Source organism: Arvicanthis niloticus, chromosome 13, assembly GCF_011762505.2.
Source record: "Arvicanthis niloticus isolate mArvNil1 chromosome 13, mArvNil1.pat.X, whole genome shotgun sequence".
Classification (NCBI taxonomy): Eukaryota; Metazoa; Chordata; class Mammalia; order Rodentia; family Muridae; genus Arvicanthis; species Arvicanthis niloticus.
Genome location: NC_047670.1, coordinates 73413248 through 73436400, shown reverse-complemented (window position 1 = coordinate 73436400; position 23153 = coordinate 73413248). Strand labels below are relative to the sequence as shown.

The window sequence follows — 23153 nt, the reverse complement described above, 5'->3', positions numbered from 1 at the left end:
TTGGCAAACCTAGAGGTCACGTTTTGGCTGGACTGACTGGACAGTGGGCTCTGTGTCCTACCCGTCTGTGCTCCAGCTCTAGGCTTACAGACCCACACTGCTATACTCAGCTTTGATATGGGTACTGCAACTTGAACTCAGTATCTCCTGCTTGTGAAGCATTTTATCCCACAGGCCATCTCTTGATCCCCTTTCTACTTCTCAGCTTAGGACATGGTCTCTCACTGGATCTCGGCCTTGTCAACTGGCTAGGCTGGCTGGCCCGTAAGTGTCAGGTGCTTGTCTCCCCTTCTCCAGGGCTGGAGTTACAGTTAAAAAGTACCAGCACACCTGCTTCTAACACATATACTCATGCTAGAGCAGCAAGAACCTTACTGGCTGAGCCATCTTCCTAGCTCCCTAAAAGATAGATGCACACTCCCTTGTGTGTATATTGTATATTCGTATATGAATGTTCTGCCTGAAGGCATGTCTGTTCGCCCTGTGTATGCCTAGTGCCCATGAGGTCACAAGAGGGCATCAGATCACTTGGAACTGGAGCTACAGGCAGTTCTTAGCCGTCATGTGGATGTTGGGAATAGAGGCCATGTCCTCCAGAGGAGCAGCCAGCACTCGCAACTGCTGACCCACTGCTCCAGCCCCTAAAAGATATATTTTTAAAAAGCACCTTTTTCTTGAAAGTAAGGACTCTGCCTTTTTACTAGTTTTAGTTTATCTGAACCTTTATCCTGTAAAAGAACCAAAGGGCAAGAACAGGCTATAGCTGGGAAATTTAGAGATTTCCAGATATACTATTTAAGTGCATACGCAATCTACCTCTGAGAAACAGACCTCGACTCTGCTGTATTCTCAACATTTCCCTTAGAATGGAGCAAACTACACTGTGCTCAGTGGTTTCAGGTCTCTCCTCTTAGGGCTGTGGGCACAGGCACAATGACTTGTGAGTTACCACCTCAACCTAACAAAGTATTCTGTCCTTACTAGTTTGAGGGTAGGTTAAACAATCTTCCCACACAAGTTCAATTTCGGGAAGATAAAACCCACCGCTGGACCACAGAAACTGCTCAGAGGGGTAAAGCAACAGCACACACCTGACAACCTGAGTTCAATCCCTAAATCCCCTGGAGGAAGGAAAGAATCAATTCCTCAAAGCTTTCCCTGGCCCTGAGCACCTGTGCTGCACACTTGCACTCAAAAGCACACTCAGTGTCTGCCTCTTCTAGAAAAGCCACACAAATTACTCAGGCAAGACTATCGCTCTCCAATCAACTTTAGCAAGCGTGCATGGCATCCTGAACTCTCAGCTCACTGCCTATCTGTGATTCTGATTACAGACACCAAATAAGGATCATAAAATGGAAAAACGAGAAATCCATGACAGGAGACAATAAGAGCACACGCCTAACTGTAGGAGCACGGGGAGGTCTTCTCTGACCATCCTGGATACTGCTTTATCAAAAAATAAAAATAACAATAAAAAAAATCCAGGAAAAGCAACACAAAAGGCGGCTCAGGTCTCTACAGGGCACTTCCTTTTCCTAGGGTCAATGCAGACACCGTAATACAATCTCTTATAAATTAAATTCTACATTCAGAATGCTAAAAACTTGGGGAAAAATTAAAAGACTCTTATGAAGAATTAATATATCAGCACAGTATGACTGCTTGAGACTGACTATAAACTGATTTTGTCTTACTGACTGAGTGTTTAGTACATAAACTCTTCTGTAGATGTTCACACTGAGCTTTGACTGAAAGGCAGCCACCTATTATTTGTATGCCTGATAGTTTTTATGTCTCTATGTAAACCAGGCTGGCCTCAAACTCACAAAGATTGGCTTGCCTCTGCCTTCCAAGTGCTAGACCCGAAGGCTTGTGATCACACCCTGGCTCTGTCACAGCTTTAACTAAACGTCAATCATCTTACTTGCTTCAGCTTTCACCTTGTCCATCTCAGCAAGCAGTGCCACTTCTCGGTCCATTAAACTAGGGGGAAAAATGAGAAAGAAGAAAGGGTTAGATGAGAAACTCAAATACCCAAATAGCATACAGTTAATTAATGACGAAGAAACAGCAACTGTTTCACTAAAAGCATACTGCTAAGAAACAATGTATGGACCACATGAAAGTCTGGTATCATATTCTCAACAAGGAATATTTTAAAAGACTCTCAACACAGGACTCCATTCCCTTTGTTCCTTATGATAGAGCAGACCAGCTACTGAAAGTCAAAGAGTTTAGAAACAGCAGATGGCAGCAGCACGCCACAAAGCTTTCTTAGTTATGCTAACTTAAGTACTTCTGGAAATTACTTATTTCCACAATTTTTGGTGTATCTTAAAAAAAAAAAAAAAAAAAAAAAAAAAAAAAAAAAGGATACAGTCTCACTGTGTATCTTGGCTGGCCTGGAATTCTATGTAGACCAGGCCAACCTTGAACTCACAGAGATCCACTGCCTCAGTGTCTTGAATGCTAGGATTAAGGTGTGCACCATCATCCTGAGCTTGGTTTATATAGAGATATTCCTTCTAGTTTTACCAGGCAGTATGTCTGCAAGGACATAGGGAAGTGGGTCCAATGTTAGGATCATGTATACACAACATGTGCAAACTTCTGCATCAAGTCCAGCAGTGCTATAGTCCTTACAATCAGCCCTTAGGACAGAGTATAGCCCTTAGGATACAGCATAGTCCTTACGATGCAGTGTAGCCCTTACGATACAATATATCCCTCATGACACAGTATAACTCTACAATACACTGTAGCCCTTCAGTATGGTCCAAACTGATTTATGATTTAAAAAAATTAGTAGTAATCAAAAAGAATGGAATTAAATGTTTCTTATAGTTTTTTCCCTTCCCCAGTGTTGGGAAGCAGACCAAGGGTTTTATACATGTGAGGCAAGCATCTACTTCTGATTTTTTCTTTTCTTGCAGAGTTGGGACACAGGGCCTTGTGTGTGCTGTGCCAACACTCTCTCACTGGAGCTCTCCTCCCGACACAGTCTTGCTCTGCGGCTTAGGCTGACCTTGAACTTATCATTCTGCTTTAGCGTCCTGAGTGCTGGGACTTACAGGTATGTGTTACTCACTCTGAAGCCACTAAGCCTCTATTTCTTTAGATTCTGTTGGTGGTGGTTTTTTATGACTGTTTTTCTGTGTAGCCCTGGCTGGTCTGGAATTCACTCTGTAGACCAGACCGGCCTCAAACTCAGAGATCCACATGCCTCTGCCTCCAGGGTTCTGGGATTAAAGGCATACACTACTTTATCCAGATATTTAGATTTTTAAGTACATATTCTATGTGTAGGTATATGTAGTCTGTCAGAATCAGTGTACAGAAGTCCACTCTCTCCTATCACCATGTGGGTCCTAGCTAACATTCGAGCAGCCTAATGTGGTGACAAGTACCTTCACCCATTGAACCATTCCATCAACCTGAAATTTCTCCTTTTTAATGAGACTTGTAAAAGCAATGATACACAAACATGTGTCCATTCAATCTGGCTTACTGTGTAATTATGCTAGTACAAAGTAGTTAGTACAGTGGCTAACACTGTAAGAAATGCATTAGCATACACAGCATCTCAGAGCGGCAAAGCCTTCACAGAGGAGTCCAGTCTGATGACACCTGCACATCGAGAGGTGACTATGGGGCAGCCCAGGCCTTGCTGTGACGCCTTCCCACCTTCACAGTGCTTTGGGATCCCCAGAAGTCACAACTGGGGCACGAACTGCCAGGCCTACAGCGTCATGCTGCCACCCTCCTGTTGCCAGCTCACCTTAAGATGCACACACTGTGTCTACCAGATGACAAATTCTTTGACAAAGCTTATAAAATACGTATTAAAGACTTCAGAAAAGCAAGCAAGCTGTTCTCATCTCACAGTCTTTACTGTGAAACACAGAGCTATACAGAATATTGTCAACAAATCAAGTTCCGCTATGACCCGGCCAGACCTTCCTTGTAGAAATATGAGCTGCTACATTGTGATGACATTCTTTCCTTTGTAACAATGATGGATTATTTATAAACTTTGGATTCATTGGAGAGCACAAAAAAAATTCACAGGGTGGCACACTGAGTAGCAATGCAGTATCATGAAAACACCTTTTACATTCTGCCAGGCTAGACCGTTAGCTGAGCCAGAACACAGGCAGAGTCAGTGATACACCACTGGTCCCTGAACACAGGCAAAGTCAGTGATACACCACTGGTCCCTGAACACAGGCAGAGTCAGTGATACACCACTGGTCCCTGAACACAGGCAGAGTCAGTGATACACCACTGGTCCCTGAACACAGGCAGAGTCAGTGATACACCACTGGTCCCTGAACACAGGCAGAGTCAGTGATACACCACTCATCCCTCACACTTTCAACTGAGATGCTGCTGTGCACCAGCCTGTGGGTTTATCCTCCTATAGAAGGGCAATGTAACAACCAACTTTACTTGCCCTGGATTCCCACTAAGCAACTTTTACAACCTAAAAGCTGATACATCACTGTGACCTTAAACTATGAATCCAGGCACCTGACTAGAGTGATGCATGTGGAGTGATGCACATACTTATGACAAATACAGAGGTGCAATCTCATAGTGAATATCTACTGTAAAAGCCGAACACATGTATAATATTGAACACAATATTTGGTTACTGCTTGGTTACAAACAATATTTGTTTGTCATCTGGATTAGTTGGAGTCAATGACTTAATATTTTGTAAAACTTTTTAAAAAGATTTCTAAAAGTATACCTTATTTCTTCTACATGTGATGCTTTCTGTACTGTTTAAGAAATGAGAGAGCAAAGCCCTTTCAGGGACAAACACACATATGCAAACTTTTTTTTGGTATCTTTTATCTTTTATTATATGATTGTTTTACCCTGCGTGTATGTCTGTTCACCATGTGTGTGCCCGATTCCTGTGGAGCTCAAAAGAGGGCACCAGACCCCCTAGTATACGAGTTATAGACAGATAGGAGCCACTGTGTGGGTTCTGGGAATCAAACCAGGGTCTTCTGCAAGAACAGTGGAGCCATCTCTCCAGCCTCCTTAGGTTCATTCTTGATTAAATGACACCAAGGGGAAATACTTTGGTTTCTTTCCTTAAAGTGACATTAATTCATTATTAATCACTAATGTGTTTAATCCATGCAACTGACAACATGAGTACCCTCTTAACCAGTTATTTTGTATTTCTATTCCAAAGACCAATAAAAACGTAGTAACGTAGTAAAGGTTTGCCTCGCAAGTCCAAGGACCTGCATCAATTTTACAGAACTCATAAAATGCTGGGCATGGCGACGCATACTTGTAACTACAGGGCTGGGAGGCAAATAGTAGTAGATGCTTAGGACTTGCTGGCCGGCCAATCTAGCTTAACTGGTGAGCTCTAGGCCAGTGAGAGATCCTCCCTCAGAAGAGATGGATAGATAAAGCTGGGCTCACACCTAACTTTAATCCTAGCACTCTGGAGGCAGAGGCAAGCAGACCTCGGTGGGTTCAAGGCCAGCATGGTCTACACAAGTAACAGGCTAGCCAAGGCTAACTATTGAGACCCTGTCTCAAAAGCCAAACCAAAACACCAAAAACCCAATCTGCACATATATAAAAAAGGAGGTAGACAGGGGCTGGAAAGATGACTCAGTGTGTAAGAGCACTGGACCCAGGTTCAATCCCCAACACCCACTCGGAGGCTCCCAACTGTTCAGGGGATCCGATGGCCTCTTCTGATGGCTACAGCCACCAGACACACAAGTGAGGCACAGACACGTATGCAGGCAAAACATTAATATACTTAAAATAAATCTACTTTTTAAAAACATTTAAAGAAAGAGACAGAGTTCCTAAAGATGGATCTTGGGGCTGCTCCCTATGCATGCACTGCTCCCCCCAATGCATACACATGCATTTAAAAGACCAATGAAAAGTAGCAATTACTTCCTTTTGTTTGTCATGTTGCCATGGCAACATCTACTGAAATATCTTGGTGTTGGCTCAGAGTTAATGGGAATGGAAAACAGCGCTTGAAAGAGCTTGACCAGTATTTGTAACTTCCCATTAAAGATTTTACAACTCTTTAAGATACAAAATAAACATTAAGGTTAGCAACAGCACTCATTACAGGTACCTGACAGGATGGCTTCATGGTTGCAAAGAATGCCACCTTCTAAGGTCATTCATTTAAGGAAAGCACCGGGGACAGTGTTATAACATGCAATTTCCAAACACTCTGCCAACACACACAGAGGCATATACACCACTGTTTTATCCTTTTACAATTTCGGTATTTTTCAAAGTTTTCATCATAAAAAGTTGGAGAAATGTATTCACCACAACATGAACAGAGAACGTGGGAAGTTAAAATCAGAACATTAGAAAGGGTATAGGTATCAGATAAGAGGCTTTTTTAAAAACAACTAATACCAATAATTTATTGTAATTCGACTTTGTGACACAGACATTTAACTAGAGTTTCCTATCTGTTGCTGAGCTGAACAGTGGTCCTGGAGTGCGATGGTGGCTCAGAGATCAGGAAAGAAGTATGTTGTGAAGTAACCGGTTCAGACCTCAGGATGAGAGGCTCCTTCAGGCTTTCCGTGACCTCGCTCACTCTGCCACCTCAGGCACTGGGCTTCTCTCAGGGCTCTCCTCACCGGCAGTGTGCACCACTATGCACTGGGACATGGCTAATGCAACTTGCTCGCACTGCTGGGACCTGCCTGGAAAGGTCTTAGGAAGCCTGAGCCCCTACTCAGTGTAGACTTTTTTGTTGTTGTTTTGAGACAGGGTTTCTCTGTGTAGCCCTGGCTGTCCTGGAACTCACCTTGCAGAGCAGGCTGGCCTCGAACTCAGAGACCCACCTGCCTCTGCCTCCCAGGTCCTGAGATTAAAGGCGTGCATGACCAGCACCTGGCTTGTAAATAATGTCTGTATCTTTTCTTTAATCAAGTAATATGCTTTCCACACTTGGTCACTATTATTAGGGAAAACACTGATAGCTGACTGGTCTCTATTCCCCCTTCCCCTCCCCTCTCTCAGGACTTTTTATAACACTGATTACTGAACTTATTTTACGGCTTTTGTGCAATGTACTGTTCAGAACAGCTGCTGCTGTGGTATCACCTCTGGCATCTCTGAGACACATTCTGGGCCTGTGACTTCATGCAAGCCTCTGACTGACGTTCCTAACACGTTAGTGTTCATGTTGATTTTAGCCTTGTTCTCAGGAGCTCCTTGATACCAAAAACAATTATCGCTTGTTTATGGTCACTGCATTAGAGACACAGTAGTTTAACTACAACTGTGGTGATCCTATAGCCAATGACATAACCAGATGATACTCTAAACCACACAGTAGTATTCCCAGGTAATATTCTTGATTTTATTTTCTCAAAACTTAAAAACAGCCAGACAGAGTGCCTCATGCCTTTAATCCCAGCACTCAGGAGGCAGAGGCAGGTGGATCTCTGTGAGTTTGAGATCAGCCTGGTCTACAAAGTGAGTTCCAGGACAGCTGGAGCTACACAGGGAAATCCTGTCTTGAAAAAAAAAAAAAATCAACCAATCAACCAACCAACCAACCAACCAACCAACCAACTCTTAAAGCACATTTTTCTAATGGTATTTGTAAATCAAAGCAGAAATTGAAGCAAAACCAATGAAAACAATCTTTTTTTTTTTTTCTGTTTAAGACTTTATTCTTCCCATTTAAAGCAAGTAAAAGAGAATTATCAATAGTTTGTTTTTTGAGATGCTCTCCCTACATTTCCATGGCTGTGCTGGAACTCACTATGTAGACCAGGCTGACCTCAGACTTGTAAGATCTGTCTGCCTCTGCCTCTGCCTCTGGAGAACTAGGGTGTGAGGCGTGTGTCTCCACGCCTGGCAGCAGTTAAGGATATGGGTGATCTGCCTGCATGTGTCTGTGTGTGGACCACTGGAGTGCCCTTGGAGGCCAGCAGAAGGCTTACATTTCCTGGGGACTAGCCTTCCAGACAATTGCAAGCCTCTCTGTATGGGAAAACAACAGATGCTCTTAGCTGCTACGCCATCTTTCTGGCCCCCAGTGGTTTTTATTAGCAGAGAATGCACGTGCTCTATGTTTGTTTCTAAGTCTCCACATCCCTAGCACTGACCTCACTGGAGCACACTCATTCTCCTGTGCTCAAAACAAAACAGAGCATTCTGAGAAGTGCAACTGCAGCAAACCCAAATCCAAGAGCGAACTTACATTAACCCTGTTTAGAGAATTCTGATGCTTCTCTTTCTATAAGGATGTTTTTCAGAACATGTGGATAGGAATTCCATTTTTCTTTATTTTCCTGCTTGCTTTTCATTAAGGAGCTGCATTTTACTCCTGTGTGTGTTTATGTGAGATATGTACACATATCTGGTGCCTGTGGAGGCCAGAAAGGGCACTGACTGGATAGATGCCCTGGAGCAGAGTCACCGGCAGCTATGCGCTCGTCACTGGAGACACAAGCACTGAGTCACTCGTAACCACTGAGCCATCCCTCCACTCCTATTTTATTTTTTCAGATAGGAGTTTTGCTATGCTTCTCAGAACCCTTCTGTCTCAGGCTCCTGGCTTCTGGGTTTACAAGTACACGTCACTGTGGCTAGCTGATTTCATACTGCAATTCTCTAAAATGGTTTTTGAGAAGTCTGAACTTTCCTTTCTGCCCACGCCTGAAATCACTGTATTCAAGATACTTCGGCCAGCCTGATACAGCTGTGCACAGCAAGACCACATGGCAGAGCGATGGTGTTTTAAAACCTGCCAGGGAACAAAACCAGCAGCATGCATGTCTGAGGTGAGCTCTTTAGTTAAGGAACAAGAGCTGGAGTGTTAAGCACAGATGTGAGCAACTGCCTGGGCTTTCTTTGGAAACATTTGCTTTTGTGCAACTTTTTTACAGGACGATGACATCCACATCTAAGGCTCGAGAGACAAGAGAACGTGTAAACTAGCAGGTAAAGACTGCAGAGTAAAGCGAAGATGGACACTTGGGTTTTTTTTTTTGTTTTTTTGTTTTCTTCGAGACAGGGTTTCTCTGTGTAGCCATGGCTGTCCTGGAACTCACTCTGTACACCAGGCTGGTCTCGAACTCAGAAATCCGCCTGCCTCTGCCTCCCAAGTGCTGGGATTAAAGGCGTGCGCCACCACCGTCCGGCAGAGGGACACTTGTTAGGACAAAATCAATCAACTGGTCAATCAATCAATCTAAGAATTGTATAGTGGGAAAGTGTTAATACCAGGAATGACTTTTAGCTTTTATAGAAAATAAAAATTATGTTATGACTTTTATTTCTATTCTAAAAAAAAATTATAATTTATGGGCAATGTAGTTTAAAAAAACTGAGAGAGAATAAAGTGTCTAAATTTTCATGGATTTTATCCAGTTTGTGTATGTGTGTGGAGTTGCCCCATGGCACACATAGCAGGTCAGAGGTCGGTTAATGGGCATTCGTTCTCTCTACACCATTTGGGTCACTAGACCCAGCAAGCGCCTGTGCCCGTAAGTGGGACTTGGTTTGTTGTTTGTGTTGTTAGTTTTATTTAGTTTGCTCTATGTATATGACTGTTTTGATGGCAAGTATGTGTGTGCACCACGTGCATGCCTGGTGCCTGCAGAGGTCAGAAGAAGGAATCAGATCCCCCTAACTGGAGTTATGGATGGTTGTGAGCTGTGTGAGCGCTGGGAATAGAACCCTGGTCCTCTGTGGGAGCAACAAGTGCTCTTTTAATGATTGAGTCATCTCTCCAGTTCCTCCCACCCCCTTGAGGCAGGATCTCATGTAGCCCAGGCTGGTTTTCAAGGTGCTTTGTATCCAAGGGTGACCTCAGACTTCTGATCCTCCTGCCTTCACCCACCAAATGCCCGGATTACAGACACATGCCACTATACCTATTTTATGCATAAAACAGTGTTGGAGGATACGCCCAACTTGATACCTGCAAACTGGGAATCTCAGCTGAAGAACCGTCTCTATCACACTGTCCTGTGGCCATGTCTGTAAGGCATTTTCTTGACTGCTAATTGACAGAGGAGCCGAGCCTGAGCCACTGTGGGCTATGCGCCCTGTGCAACCTGGACACCCCGGGCAGCCAGGGCAGGCGGTGCTGGCTTGTATACTAAGGGGGCTAAAACAAACTTCGAGCCAGCCTGTAAGCAGTGTTCTCCCATGGTTTCTCTTTCAGTTCCTGAACTGTCTTTTCTCCAGGGACTGTCAGCTGGGGCTAACAAAGCAAAAGACTTCCTCCCCAACTCGGTTCGGCCAGGGTTTCCTCACAGTAGCAGAAAGGAGACTAGAACCATGGTCTTCACAGACTACAGTCTTCGTAGTGATTCTCACAGATGGTTAAAGACCTTTTTAATGTTGTGCTTTTCCTAGCCACCACCCTGAATGGCGATCTTCCACCACACACCGAGCCTTCCAGGACGCACTTGTCCTATGCCCTGCTTCCTTAGCAGTCTAAACTTAAGCCAGGCAACGACTCTCGCAGGATAAGTTTTACTAACAAGAAAAGTCAACCTGGGTTGAGACATGATTATCACTAAGTCACCTTAAGGAAGGACAGATTAAGTTTAGACAACAGAGCTCTGATTCTATCCCCTTCAGGAATGGGTCAGATTACTTAGCATCAGTGTGAGGGAAGTCACCACCAGACATTTCCAAGGTGCCCTGACAAGGAGTGTAATCTTACTGTCGCAAATCTGTTAAGATCCTTTGCTTTTCTTTGACAGCAAACATACACATGACTTTCTAATTGACGTTAATTCTAAGCTGGTTGGTGCCAAATGAAATTAGCTCACCTGACACTTACATCTTGAAGTAACAACTACAAGGTACATGAAGGAAGGTAGCTGTTTCCAATCAACCTGAGAGAAAGGCCCAGCAGGTGGGGCAGGTGATCTCTTTCCTCACGGTCAGCTGGCCTGGTTGTTACCCTGCTCCTCAGCACCAAACCCAGTGCCCAGGGAGGAATCATTTCATTTGTCACTTTTTGAAGGAGGCTCCTCCTGGCTGGGCTACAAGGCAGCAGGAGCTCACAAGTCTCTCTCACAGAAGTGAGTCCTGTGCTTCCTGGTTTGGGTTTTCTGAGTGGGATCAGGTCCTGTGGCTGAGTAAGCAGGAAGCTGTATCTCTGATTTTTCAAATATGCCAATGATACAGTAATAATCATAAACAAGAAACAGGGCCTTCCATCCTTGCAGATGTTCAGAACAAGGATACATTGTTCCCTAGTAAATTTATCACAAGTCAGAGCAAGAAGAGTGGGGAATTGGCTGAACTCAGTCAGTACAGGGTCCCAGAGGGTGCATCAAGTGGGGAAAGCAGCACTAATTCCCAGATGAAGGAGGAAATTTGAGTTTGGAGACAATGAGTAATTGTGGCAGAAGCAGAGATCTACACTAAGAAAGAAGACATGACATGACGCTCTAGCTACAAAACTGAAAGGTGGAAACAGCAAGGTTGGGCGACGAGGTGAACCAGCTGTCTTAAACGGTACTGCTTTGGCAAGCAAGTGGCACATGCTTTAAATCCAGCACTTAGAAGGCTGAGGCATGAGAGCCATAGGTTCGAAGCCAGCCTAGACTATATGGAAAGTCCTCTCTGCACACGTAAGTACTTTTTGGTTACTTCATGTACATTACTTCACTCTTTGTTCAACCTCAGAGTCAAGGACAACTGAGGGACACAATCAAAGTCCTCCCTGCCCGCTCCCTCCATTTGCTGTGGCACACGATGACCTAATGGTCCACAGTGACAACACAGATGGCCAGCTGTGGGGAGGCGCAGGGCTCTCTGCCACTCACTGTTAGTGTAAGGGTTCTCACAGATACGCACAACATAGAGTTTAAATCTTTAATCAGGCTAATGGCTTGTCCTCCTCACATCTCCTTTTTAAATTTAAATTTGTGGGGTTGGGAGGTAGGAGATGCATGCCATGGCACATGTGGAGAGCCAGAGAACAACTTGGGAGATAATTCCTTTCGACATGTGAGTCCTGGGGCTCAGACTTAGCAGTCAGGCTAGGAGGCAAGCACCTGCTGAGTGAGCTGGCATGCCAGCCATTGTCTTTTCCTGACTTTTTGAAAATTTGGTCCAAACAAACAAAAAAGGACAATTCCCCAGGAAAGAGCTATGGTTTAAACAAACAACACCCTAATTAAAATAGCTCTACTGTATCAGTGTAAATTTCTCCCCAGGAACGATTCAATGATCAACTATATTTGAGAAAAAGAACATAGTATCGGTTCCCCCTTTTAATTCACAGTGCATATGAGAACTTAGAAAGCACTAAGGTTCAGGGTTAGATGTTTTTAAAACTTATTTACAGAGAGCTGGGGCAATGGCTCTGTGACACTGGGACCTGAGTTTGAATCCTCACGAGGATCTGAATCCACTAGAAGGTGGACTCTGAGAGCCAGCTGGCTACCTGCCTAGCAGAAAAGGCAAACCTGTGAGAGCTCCCATCCTAGGCAACACTTCAGTGACAAAGGAAGACACGCAATGCCCTGCTCTGGTCTCCCCGTGCATACTCACGAGTACACACACAAAGTATTTACAGGGCTCAGTTGCTAGGGACAGCATACCATGACACAGATGGTGCCTGGGTGTTGGGGGCCGACTTTTAGCAGAAAGCGGCTGTCAGCTTTGCAGTCATCTTGAGCCATATACCCTGACATGAGACTTGGATTACAATAGCCTACAACAGCTGAGCACACTCTGATAACATCTTGCTTTAGATACCCAGGACTTTCCTTGGGTGAGATTAAAGATGTGTGATTTAAGAGTGTGACCTAGAGATCAGATTTAGAGACAAGACCTAAGGGCATGATTAAAGGCGTGACCAAAAGTCGTGGCTTAGAAGTGAGACACATAATAGGCTAGAGGCAGACAAAGAAAGCAACAGATTACTTGACATTAGGTAGAAGACACTTGGCTCTAGAGAGAACAATTTGGAGTAACAGAGATTCAGACACTAGGAGTAGGAGTAGACATTAGACGCTCAGGAGAGTACAACTTGGAGTTAGTTATTAGACATAAGGAGTACAACTAGGAACTAGGAACTCACCGGGCGGTGGTGGCGCATGCCTTTAATCCCAGCACTTGGGAGGCAGAGGCAGGCGGATTTCTGAGTTTGAGGCCAGCCTGGTCTACAGAGTGAGTTCCAGGACAGCCAGGGCTACACAGAGAAACCCTGTCTCGAAAAACCAAAAAAAAAAAAAAAAAAAAGGAACTCAAGACTTGGAACTTGGACTAGGAAGAGAAACTGAAGAATAAACGGGATTGACTCACACTCTGTCTGGTCTCCATTCTTCGAGTCTGTTCTCACTCTCTCTCTTGCTGAACCCCGACCAGCGGACCAGAGCGGCAGCTTGGGCCAGAATACAGTGGCCATCAAGCTCGGAGTGGAGAGGGCCACAACAATTTTGGCTGCCCAAAGTGGGGCAGCTTGGGCCTCAACACCTGGGACCCTGAGAAGCAGGAGACACACCCCTCCAGGGGACCAGCCATCTGAAATAAGGGACTGCCTGCAGCAGGCCTAGATGGAGACATCTCAAAAGCCCGGAAGCCGCTCTTTGTAAAAAAGTTGTTCCCTTTTCTCTTAACCTTAGCCCTGGCCGGGCGGTGGTGGCACACGCCTTTAATCCCAGCACTCGGGAGGCAGAGGCAGGCGGATCTCTGAGTTTGAGGCCAGCCTGGTCTACAGAGTGAGTTCCAGGACAGCCAGGGCTACACAGAGAAACCCTGTCTCAAAAAACCAAAAAACCAGAAAAAAAAAAAAAAAAAAAAACCTTAGCCCTGGATAATGGCTGTATAGATTTCACTTGTACATGACTGCTTTTCTGTTGGCCTTGGTGTGCATAATTGTTCTATTATATCTGACTTTCCTATTTCTTTCTCCTTTTGTTCTGGTGAATTGTGTGAAACTAGATGTTCCTTGATGTGATGATTCTTAAACAATCAAGAATTGAGGCCTAGGGCACAGCACAGCACAGCACAGTCCTAATGGCCCAGGTGCATGCTGTGTGCTCTCATCTTGGAAACAATGCATTAACTGCACAATGATAGTTTCAGATTAATGTTTGACTTGCAAAGAAAGTTTGAAGAAATTAAGAAAATGAAGCAGAGCCAATACTGATACCCTAAAAAAGAAAAAAACTATTGAAGTTATGAAATAAGTTCTGCACAAAATTTGAGAGTGGTTCCTGGTCTCCTTTGGAAATGTATGAATAAGAAAATATAGAATATATAAAATCTTATACTAGTAAAACTAAGTTAAAACACCGGGACTCTTAGGAGAGTCCTGTGTGCAACGTGCAGAAGCTAGCGAAACTGCTGAGTTAAGTAAGGGTTAACCTGACTCCTTCTGGCCACTGCCTGGCAGCTTTGCCCATGTCATTTATTATTAGAACATGCAGCTGACCTTAGAGCTCTGAGCTCTGACGTATAATAAGTTACAAGTAAAAGTTTAAATAATGATAAGTTTTCAATTATTTTGGCCAGGGGCCAGGGAATAGGGGAAACTCGAAACTTTGGGGAACAATCATAATTCTTAATTCTTTGTGAGATGTGATTATTCTTTTGAACTTGACACATTTGGTAATGATTATACAATGTCTCTCTACCTGCTTTTTAGAGTAACAATAAAAGACTGGGATAAGGTAAAGGTGGAGGAGTGTGTGTGTATGACTAAGAAGAGCACATGGAGGTGTGTGTGTGAGGAATGTGAGGAGTATGAGCTGTGTGAGGTGTGAGGAGTGTGTGAGGTGTGTGAGTGTGAAGTGTGGGTCTGAGTGTGTGTGAGGAGTGTGTGAGGACTGTGGGTGAGGAGTGTGTGAGGTGTGTGTGGAGAGTGAGGTGTGTGTGAGGAGTGTGAAGTGTGTGTCTGAGGTGTGTGAAGAGTGTGAGGAGTGTGAGGTGTGTGTGAGGACTGTGTGAGGTTTGTGTGAGGTGTTTGTGAAGTGTGTGAGGACTGTGTGAGGTGTGTGTGAGGTATGTGAGGAGTGTGAAGTGTGTGTCTGAGGTGTGTGTGAGGAGTGTTGTGAGACGTGAGGACTGTGTGAGGAGTGTGAGGTGTTTGTGAGGTGTGTGAGGAGTGTGAAGTGTGTGTGTGTGAGGACTGTGAGGTTTGTGTGAAGAGTGTGAGGTGTTTGTGAGGTGTTTATGAGGTGTGTGTGAGGTGTGTGTGAGGACTGTGTGAGGACTGTGTGAGGTGTGTGTGAAGAGTGTGTGAGGTGTGTGTGTGAGGAGTGTGTGAGGGGTGTGTAAGGAGTGTATGAGAAGTGTGTGAGGTATTTGTGAGATGTGTGTGTGAAGAGTGTGTGAGGTGTGAGGCATTTGTGGGGTGTGTGAGGTGTGTGTGATAAGTGTGTGAGGTGTTTGTGAGATGTGTGTGTGAGGTATGTGTGTAAGGTGTGCGTGAAGTGTGTAGGTGCGTGCAGAGTACACATAGCCTTAAGCTGCGGAACAAGCAAAGGAGAGAGAAAGTGCAATTTCAAGCCTTGAAACTTGCCTGTCAGCTTGTACCCAAAATTTGCCTGTGTGTATTTATTATGCGCTTTCTAGAAAGCCCTGCTTCTAGTTGAAAATAGCGATCCAGGGCTGGAGAGATGGCTCAGCAGTAAAGATCACTGACTGCTCTTCCAGAGGTCCTGAGTTCAATTCCCAGCAACTACATGGTGGCTCACAACCATCTGTAATGGGATCTGATGCCCTCTTCTGGTGTGTATGAGAGCAATGGTGTACTTATATACATAAAATAAAGAAATTAAAAAAAAAAAAATAGCGATCCAGTGTCAAGGCTGGACCCTGGCACTCAGCGAGTCGGACTCTTACAAGACAAATGTGAGAACCCACATTCGAATCCCCAGAACTGACAAAGTCAGGCATGTGGTAGCAGCTGTCCATAATCTCAAGTGTTCCTATGGTAATATGGGAGGCAGAGACAAGGGAATTCCTGGAAGTTCCTGACCAGCTGGCTTGGTGTATGGCAGGGGCAAACAGGAGGCCTGATCCACCATGGTGGAAAAGGACCACAGACGCCTGCAGTTGTCCTCTGACCTGCACACACTTGCACTTAAAGCACATGTGTGCACACACATATATTGAAATATTTCTACCAAGCCTGCTCTTGTCCTCACAGAATACAAACTAGCACATTTAGAAAGCAAGTCCAGGAGGACAGGTGGAAACACAAGATCCAAAGCGAGTCCTGATCAACAGCGGTCTACAGGGTGAGAGGTGAGGAGGTGAAAGGCTAAAATCCAGGCGCTCTCTCCTTACAGGTTTTTTTTGCTTGCTTGTTTGTTTGTAAGTAAGATCTCACGTGTAGCCAGGCTGACCTAGATTCTCCTGCCTCAGCCTCCCCGGTGCTATGATTCCTGGGTGAGCCGACAGCTGACTTTCTCCTATCCGGCTTGGCTGTAGCAGTGTGTCACTTGCCAGTGTTGGTTTCTGACAGACAGGCCCTTTTCTAGAGTCCTCTCTAAAGCACTGTGAGTTCTCTGTGCCCCTCAATCCCATACTGGCCAAGAGCAACAGAACAAAGCAGAAAGTTAAACGCAGCCTAGGTTTTTCAGTTTCTGCCCACTGTGTAGTCAGGAGGGGATTAAAGACATTAGTGAGGGGCTGACCATATCTATAATGGACTCTGGGCTAACGGTGTATGAAAAGCAACTTAATCTTACCAGCTTTGCAATTCGGCAAAGGCTTGTTTCATTTTCTTAATGGACGCATCCATCTCTTCCTTCACGACAACTCGGTACCGAGCAAGAGAAACAGTACAGCGCTGGAGGTCCTTCACCGACTTCTCGATGTTAGAGCCTTGGAGGGAAACAAAGATTATTTTAAAAGGGAACATGTAAATTAAAAGTTGGATCTGAATGTTTTAGGTCAATGTCATATGGACTAAGACTGTATACCAAATGACCACCATTACAACAAAAAAATCTTCTATTTTTCAAAATATCCTGTTTATTTTTTAAAGTATCCTAATCAAAATGAAGTAACAAGAATCAGATTTATCCTCCCATCTTAAACAATGAATACACAACACAGATGAAATATATAAAATAATGGCTCTTGGCAATGGACAGCAGACAGTACTTCCCCTGAAAGGCAGACAAGTGAAGAGAGCCTCTGACTGCCCCAACTTACTTATGGACAGTTTCTAAGCTGCAATAGAGAGAGGCTAGAATTCCCAAGACCGAGCACACAGAAAACCACACAAAGTTGGACAGCAGTGGTAGACAGAGCCCTAGAATCTCAGCATTAGCCAGCACACAGAGCTGAGGACAGCACCATGCAAGCTGAGGGGTGAACAGCGCCAGGCTTCACCCAGGCCAGGGACAGTTCACACACTTGTGCAAACAGAAGGACCTCACAATTCACATAGCAGCTGCTTTGGGAGGACGCTGCCCCAGTGGTACAGCAAACTGCATGGGAGGAGGAGGATGCCCAGTGGTGATACAGCATCAACCCTCGATTCGAGGTTGTTCTCATCTAATCTGACAAGGCAAAAAGCAAAAAGAAGTAAGCCTCTCAAACTGTTTTCACAAAACAGAGTCCCAGAATAAGACACCAAATATTGAAAGAATTCAAATATCTGTTAATAAACAAAGAAAAATTTACAATATTTAGATTCCATTAAAAAAAATCATCACACATTAAAAACAAAAGACATTTAAAAATAAACATGACTAAGAGAAAAAACAACAGAAACAGATACAGAAATGACACTTGATAGAATCAAGTATGAAAGGACATCAAAAGCTGAGGGTCTGGGCTAGAAAGATGGCTCAGGGTTAAGGGCACTGGCTGCTCGTCCAGAGGACTTGAGCTCGATCCCCAGCACCCACTTTGCAGTTCCTAACTGTCCATAGCTCCAGTTCTAAAGTATCCAATGCTGTTCCCTTGCTTTCATGGGTACTGGGCACATACATGGTATACAGACATATTTGCAGGCAAAGAACTCATATACATAAAATAAATAAAAAATTAAGGTGGGGGCTATTGGGTCAGTGGTAGAGTATCTGCCTAGTATGCCCTAGCCTTAATCCCTAGGACCATAACAAAGTATTGGGGAGCTATCAAATAGCTAATATCAGACAAATACAGACACATGTTAAGCAGAGATATAGAAGACATTTCAAAATTCTTCAATTGAACTTTCAGAAATGAAAATAATAGACTAAACTGTAAAAGAAAAAAGAGCAGTGTAGGTCTCAAGCAGGCCCCTGCATACACGTGATGCTGTGTAGTTTGAGTATGGGTCTCAAGCCCCTGCATACACGTGATGCTGTGTAGTTTGAGTATGGGTCTCAAGCCCCTGCATACATGTGATGCTGTATAGTTTGGTCTTCTGTGGGATTCCCAACAGTGGGAGTGGAAGGGGACATCTCTGACTCTTTCCAGCTCTCAGGACTCTCCTCCTCCTCCTAGGTTGCCTCATCTAGTCTAGATATGAGGGGAGATGCCTAGTCTTATTGCAATAACCATCTTCAGCTGATACCCCTGGAAGACCTGCCCTGCTCTTAAGAGAACTGAGGAGGAATGGACTGGGGAGGAGGAGTGGTGGAGGAGGCACTGGGAGGGGAGAGAGGAAATCGCAGCGGGATGTAATATATGAGAGAGGAAAAAAAAAGAGCAGCGAATCTTAAGATAGCAACTTCAGAAGTCAAGAAAGAAAACTGTCTGACTAGGAACCACATTGTCAAAGCTCCACAAATGACAGGGTCTAATCAAGTAATTCGTCCGCCATGCAGACTTGAAGAAACTAGAAGGCGATCACTCACCAGTGCAGTTTGAAACATTACACAAGGAGAAGTCATCATCACAGAAAAGAGGAAGTGTATTCACCTGCACAATATATCGTAAGAGCTTCTAGGAGCTCTACTGACCTTTCTACCTAACAACACCAATGTTACAGAAACAGCTGATGGGGTCGAATTGCCACTACAAGATGCTTTTAGTTGTATAAAGATACACACTTTGTTTTCTTTGTTTCTTTGTCTCTTGAGTCTGGTTTTTGAGATCAGGTCTCACTTTGTAACTGAGGCTGGGTTTGGAACTCAAATATACATACACCAGGTTAGCCCTGAGCTTGAAATGATCCTTCTGCTTCTGCCTCCCAAGGGCTGGGATTAGACACCAACAATTAGTGTGTGTGATAACAAGTGTGTAAGTATGGGCACGCACACCACGGCACAGGTTAGGGGTCAGAGGGTCACTCAGTAGGTGGGCACTTTTGTGTTGAGCCCTTTTTCTGGCTCAGTTTTTGTTTTATTTTTGAAACAGGGCCTCACATATTATTGTCTGGCCTTGAACTCACTATGTAGTGTTTTCTTTCCTTCCTTCCTTTCCTTCTTTCCTACCACACCCAGCTTAGGACAAACATCTTCCTTCTCTATTTCCTTCCTTCTGTCTTCTAGTTGCAGGCATGGGAATCACACCTAGTGCCCTGTACATGTTTCTCAAGCCAACACTGAGCTAAACCCTAGCTCAGTTTGCATTTTTGACACAGGAGCTCACTGCATACACCCTAGGCTACTCTCCACTGTGTGCTCCTGTCTGCAAGTCCTGAAGGGCTGAGGTTATAGGTATGCACTGCCACACACAGCCCACAGTTCCAATTTTGTAGTGTCTGCATGTGTCTGCATGCAGCAGTCTGTGCTAGAGGTCAACTATGGGTGTTGTCCCTCAGGAGTCACCCCATTTATTTTTATTTTTTTAATATTTACTTTTTTGGACTAGAGAGATGGTTCAGTGGTTAAGAGTACTGACTGCTCTTTCAAAGGAGCCAGGTTCAGTTCCAACACCCACATGACAGCTCACAACTAACTGTTCCTCATAACAGTCACTCTAGTTCCAGGGGGCCTGGTACCCTCACAAAGACATTCATGCAGGAAAAAAAATTTTTTTTTTTTTTTTACTTTTTTATTTTACGTGTTTAAGTTTTTGGTTGCATATGTGTGTGTGCACCATGTATGTACCGCATGTGCGCCCGTGTTGTCAGGTCAGAAGCAGGCATGGGATCCACTGCAACTGGAGTTATACAGACGGCTGTGGGAGGGAGCTGGAAGCAAACCCTGGTACTCGGCAACAAGCAGTCTAGCTGTAAGTCGTCCCTCCAAGGCTCTGCCTTGTCTCTGAGACAGCACCTCTCACTGGAACCTTGGGCATACCAACAGGGAAGGCTGACTGGCCTATAAGCCAGAGGCCCTTCTGTCCCCACAGTACAGGGCTCTTCATACACATGGCCACATCTAGCCTATCCATGTGGCTACTGGGCTCCAAACTCATGTACAGCAATCGTTGTGCTGACCATCTCTCCAGCCCTTACATTTTCAATTTCATCAATTTTTCAGTGACTATTAGGATACTGCTCAGACCAACCATAAACTTCTCAGCTTAAGAGACCCTTCCTGCTTCAGCCTCTGGAGTAGCTGGAACTAAAGCCTATGCCAATGGAGCTGTTTAATTTTTTTTTATATAAATTCCTCTCAATCCAATTTGACTTCCTTTGGAACCTAAACGTTTTGAAGCCCTGTGCAAACTTTATTTTTGTTTGACTAGATATTCTCAGACCAGTCGTTCAGCGGCAAGTTGAAAGGAAGTGTTAACTACAATGTCAGAGGGCAAAGGCCCTTGCTGGCAAATGAAGACCTGAGCTTGATCCCCAGATGCCACAGTGGAGAAACTGACCTTTTCTTGGATGTCCACACACAAGTATATAGTAGGCAGGCACAGAGACAGACAGACAGAGACACACACACACACGAGATGAAGTTTTTAAACTCAGGTCATATGGAATAAATGATTTAAAGAACAGCTACAGTTTACGATGCTGCTGCACATCTATGTCTGTCTCACTGCTCACTTGAGTGGACCACCACACTTAGACATGTGAAGGACTGAGGGGTCTCTCTGTTTAGTAACTAGTTGTTTATTTAAATAATTATTATAACATAGAAGAAAAAAAAGTTGTTTGGTGTGGGGATCCATACCTTTGATCCCAGCTCTCAGGAGCAGAGGCGTGTGGATTTCTGTGAATTTGAGGCCAGCCTGGTATACACAGAGAATTCCAGGCCAGCCAGACTACTTAGTGAGACCCTATCTCAAAACAACACACAGACACGCACGCACACACATGCACACACACGCACGCACACACACTTAGTACTAGCTGGTGCTAAGTATCTGTTGTTGAGATGACATCAACCTCCTTAGCCTAAGCTAGCCTGGAAGGTATGGGCTTCCTTCCTAAGCTAGCCTGGAAGGTATGGGCTTCCTTCCTAAGCTAGCCTGGAAGGTATGGGCTTCCTTCCTAAGCTAGCCTGGAAGGTATGGGCTTCCTTCAGGCTCCTGAGAACTAGGATTACAGGCATGCTCTGAGCACCGTAATTCTCTGTCAAAACGATTATAATAGTCAAATATTTGAAAGTAAAGATCTATCACCAATCAATACCAAGTATTTCAGAAGACATGCTCTTGTGAACACCTCAGTCTGCCTTGTGACTTCAGTAAGGGCAGGAAGCTGCAGAGAGCAGCTTTGACATTTCCTCTGAAATGTCCTGTCAGACAGAGGTGCTCACCTGTTGGGAGAACAGACATGAAGAACACAGCATGAACAGCTGCAGTAAAGCTCAGGGAACAGTTAGTGTTAGCCAGGCCATTCCACAGTAGCACTGGCTGCTACTCACAAAAGGTCCCCATTGCTGAGACAAGACTGCACAGTGTCTGAATCCTCTCAGACACCGCTGGAGCATGTAGGGATTTCAGCTTGTGACAGAAACGATTCCTGGTCAATCTGTTCTCTCTGGACAGAAACAGTTGTTTTTTCTTTCCCAAGTAAGCCTTGGACTTACCTAGCTTTTTATTGGTGGAAGAGAGTGGAACATTCTCCATTCCCAGATTTGAAACCTGTGCTCCTGTGGTGGCTCTGGAGAGAGATCTGGCAGTGTTCCGGGATTGTTGGACGTTCGAGACAGAGTACGCCGTCAAAGATTGGGGCTCAAAGTCAGAGACACCATTCTCCAGCACAGATCCTGTCCAAGACAGGACAGTGGTTCACAACACAGTGTGGGGTAAAGTATCTGAGCTATCGTCAGTACAGAAAGAAAGCAGGTAACACTATGTTAGACAAAACTATGCCTATTAAAAAAGCTTCCATAAGCTGCAATGAAGAAAAAAATTTATAATGTCTCAGAGGAGGAAAAAAAAAATTTAAAAACTTTACAGAGTAGAGAAAGGGCAGAGCTAGAGAATGAGAACAACGAACACTGGCACACAGTGACACAGGGTCCAACAGTTACCATTGACTTGATCCACCCGCAGTCAGGTACAATTGTGTGTGTGTTTTTGTGTAGAGTGTGTGTGTGTGTGTGTGTGTGTGTGTGTGTGTATGAATTAACTAATAAAAACAGCTAAAAGGGGGCTGGAGAGATGGCTCAGTGGTTAAGAGCACTGACTGCTCTTCCAGAGGTCCTGAGTTCAATTCCCAGCAACCACATGGTGGCTCATGATCATCTGTAATGGGATCTGATGCCCTCTTCTGGTGTCTGAAGACAGCTACAGTTTATTAATAAAAAAAAAAAAAATGCTAAAAAAAAAAAAAAAAAAAAAAAAAAAAAAAAAAACAACTAAAAGGAAGAATAAAATTCCAGTCCAGGGGACCCGACACCCTCCTCTCGCCTCTATGGGCACCAGGCACACATGTGGTATGCAAACATACGTGCAGGCAAAACACTCAGACACAAAATAAATCAATAAAAAAAGAAAAAAGAAAAACAATATAGGACTATAAAAATAATCTTTAAAAAGACCAACAAAAATCTAGTTGTCAATAAAGTGATAATTATAGTTAATATTACATATTCCTAAAATATTTCTGTTTTCTTTCAGTACTGAAGACTGCTCCCCTAACTCAGACCCCACTGTGTTCTTGCTACCCTATTGGTGTCCATGTCTCTGACTAACATCCCTCTCCTGTCCCGAGAGTGACACATCATCTCTCCACTGCTGTTTCTATAGTAACCCTGTCATGTTTTAAAACATCGTATTTAAAAAGTCAGTCTCTTACTTCTAAATGCTAAGGCACCCCTCTGTTACTCAATGTCAGAAGTGTCAGCACT

At 44.3% G+C, this 23153-nt stretch overlaps 1 protein-coding gene across 1 annotated transcript in view; it reads right to left on the bottom strand.

Annotated features, from left to right (window-relative positions):
* The window catches only part of Spats2 (spermatogenesis associated serine rich 2), a 72542-nt gene that overhangs the window by 11724 nt on the left and 37665 nt on the right, over nucleotides 1-23153 (bottom strand). The window contains exons 7-9 of the mRNA XM_034517375.2: nucleotides 21888-22067; nucleotides 16710-16845; nucleotides 1928-1986 (exon numbers count right to left, since the gene is read on the bottom strand). Of these exons, the coding sequence (XP_034373266.1) occupies nucleotides 1928-1986; nucleotides 16710-16845; nucleotides 21888-22067 (375 nt within the window). The remainder of the gene's footprint in view (nucleotides 1-1927; nucleotides 1987-16709; nucleotides 16846-21887; nucleotides 22068-23153) is intronic.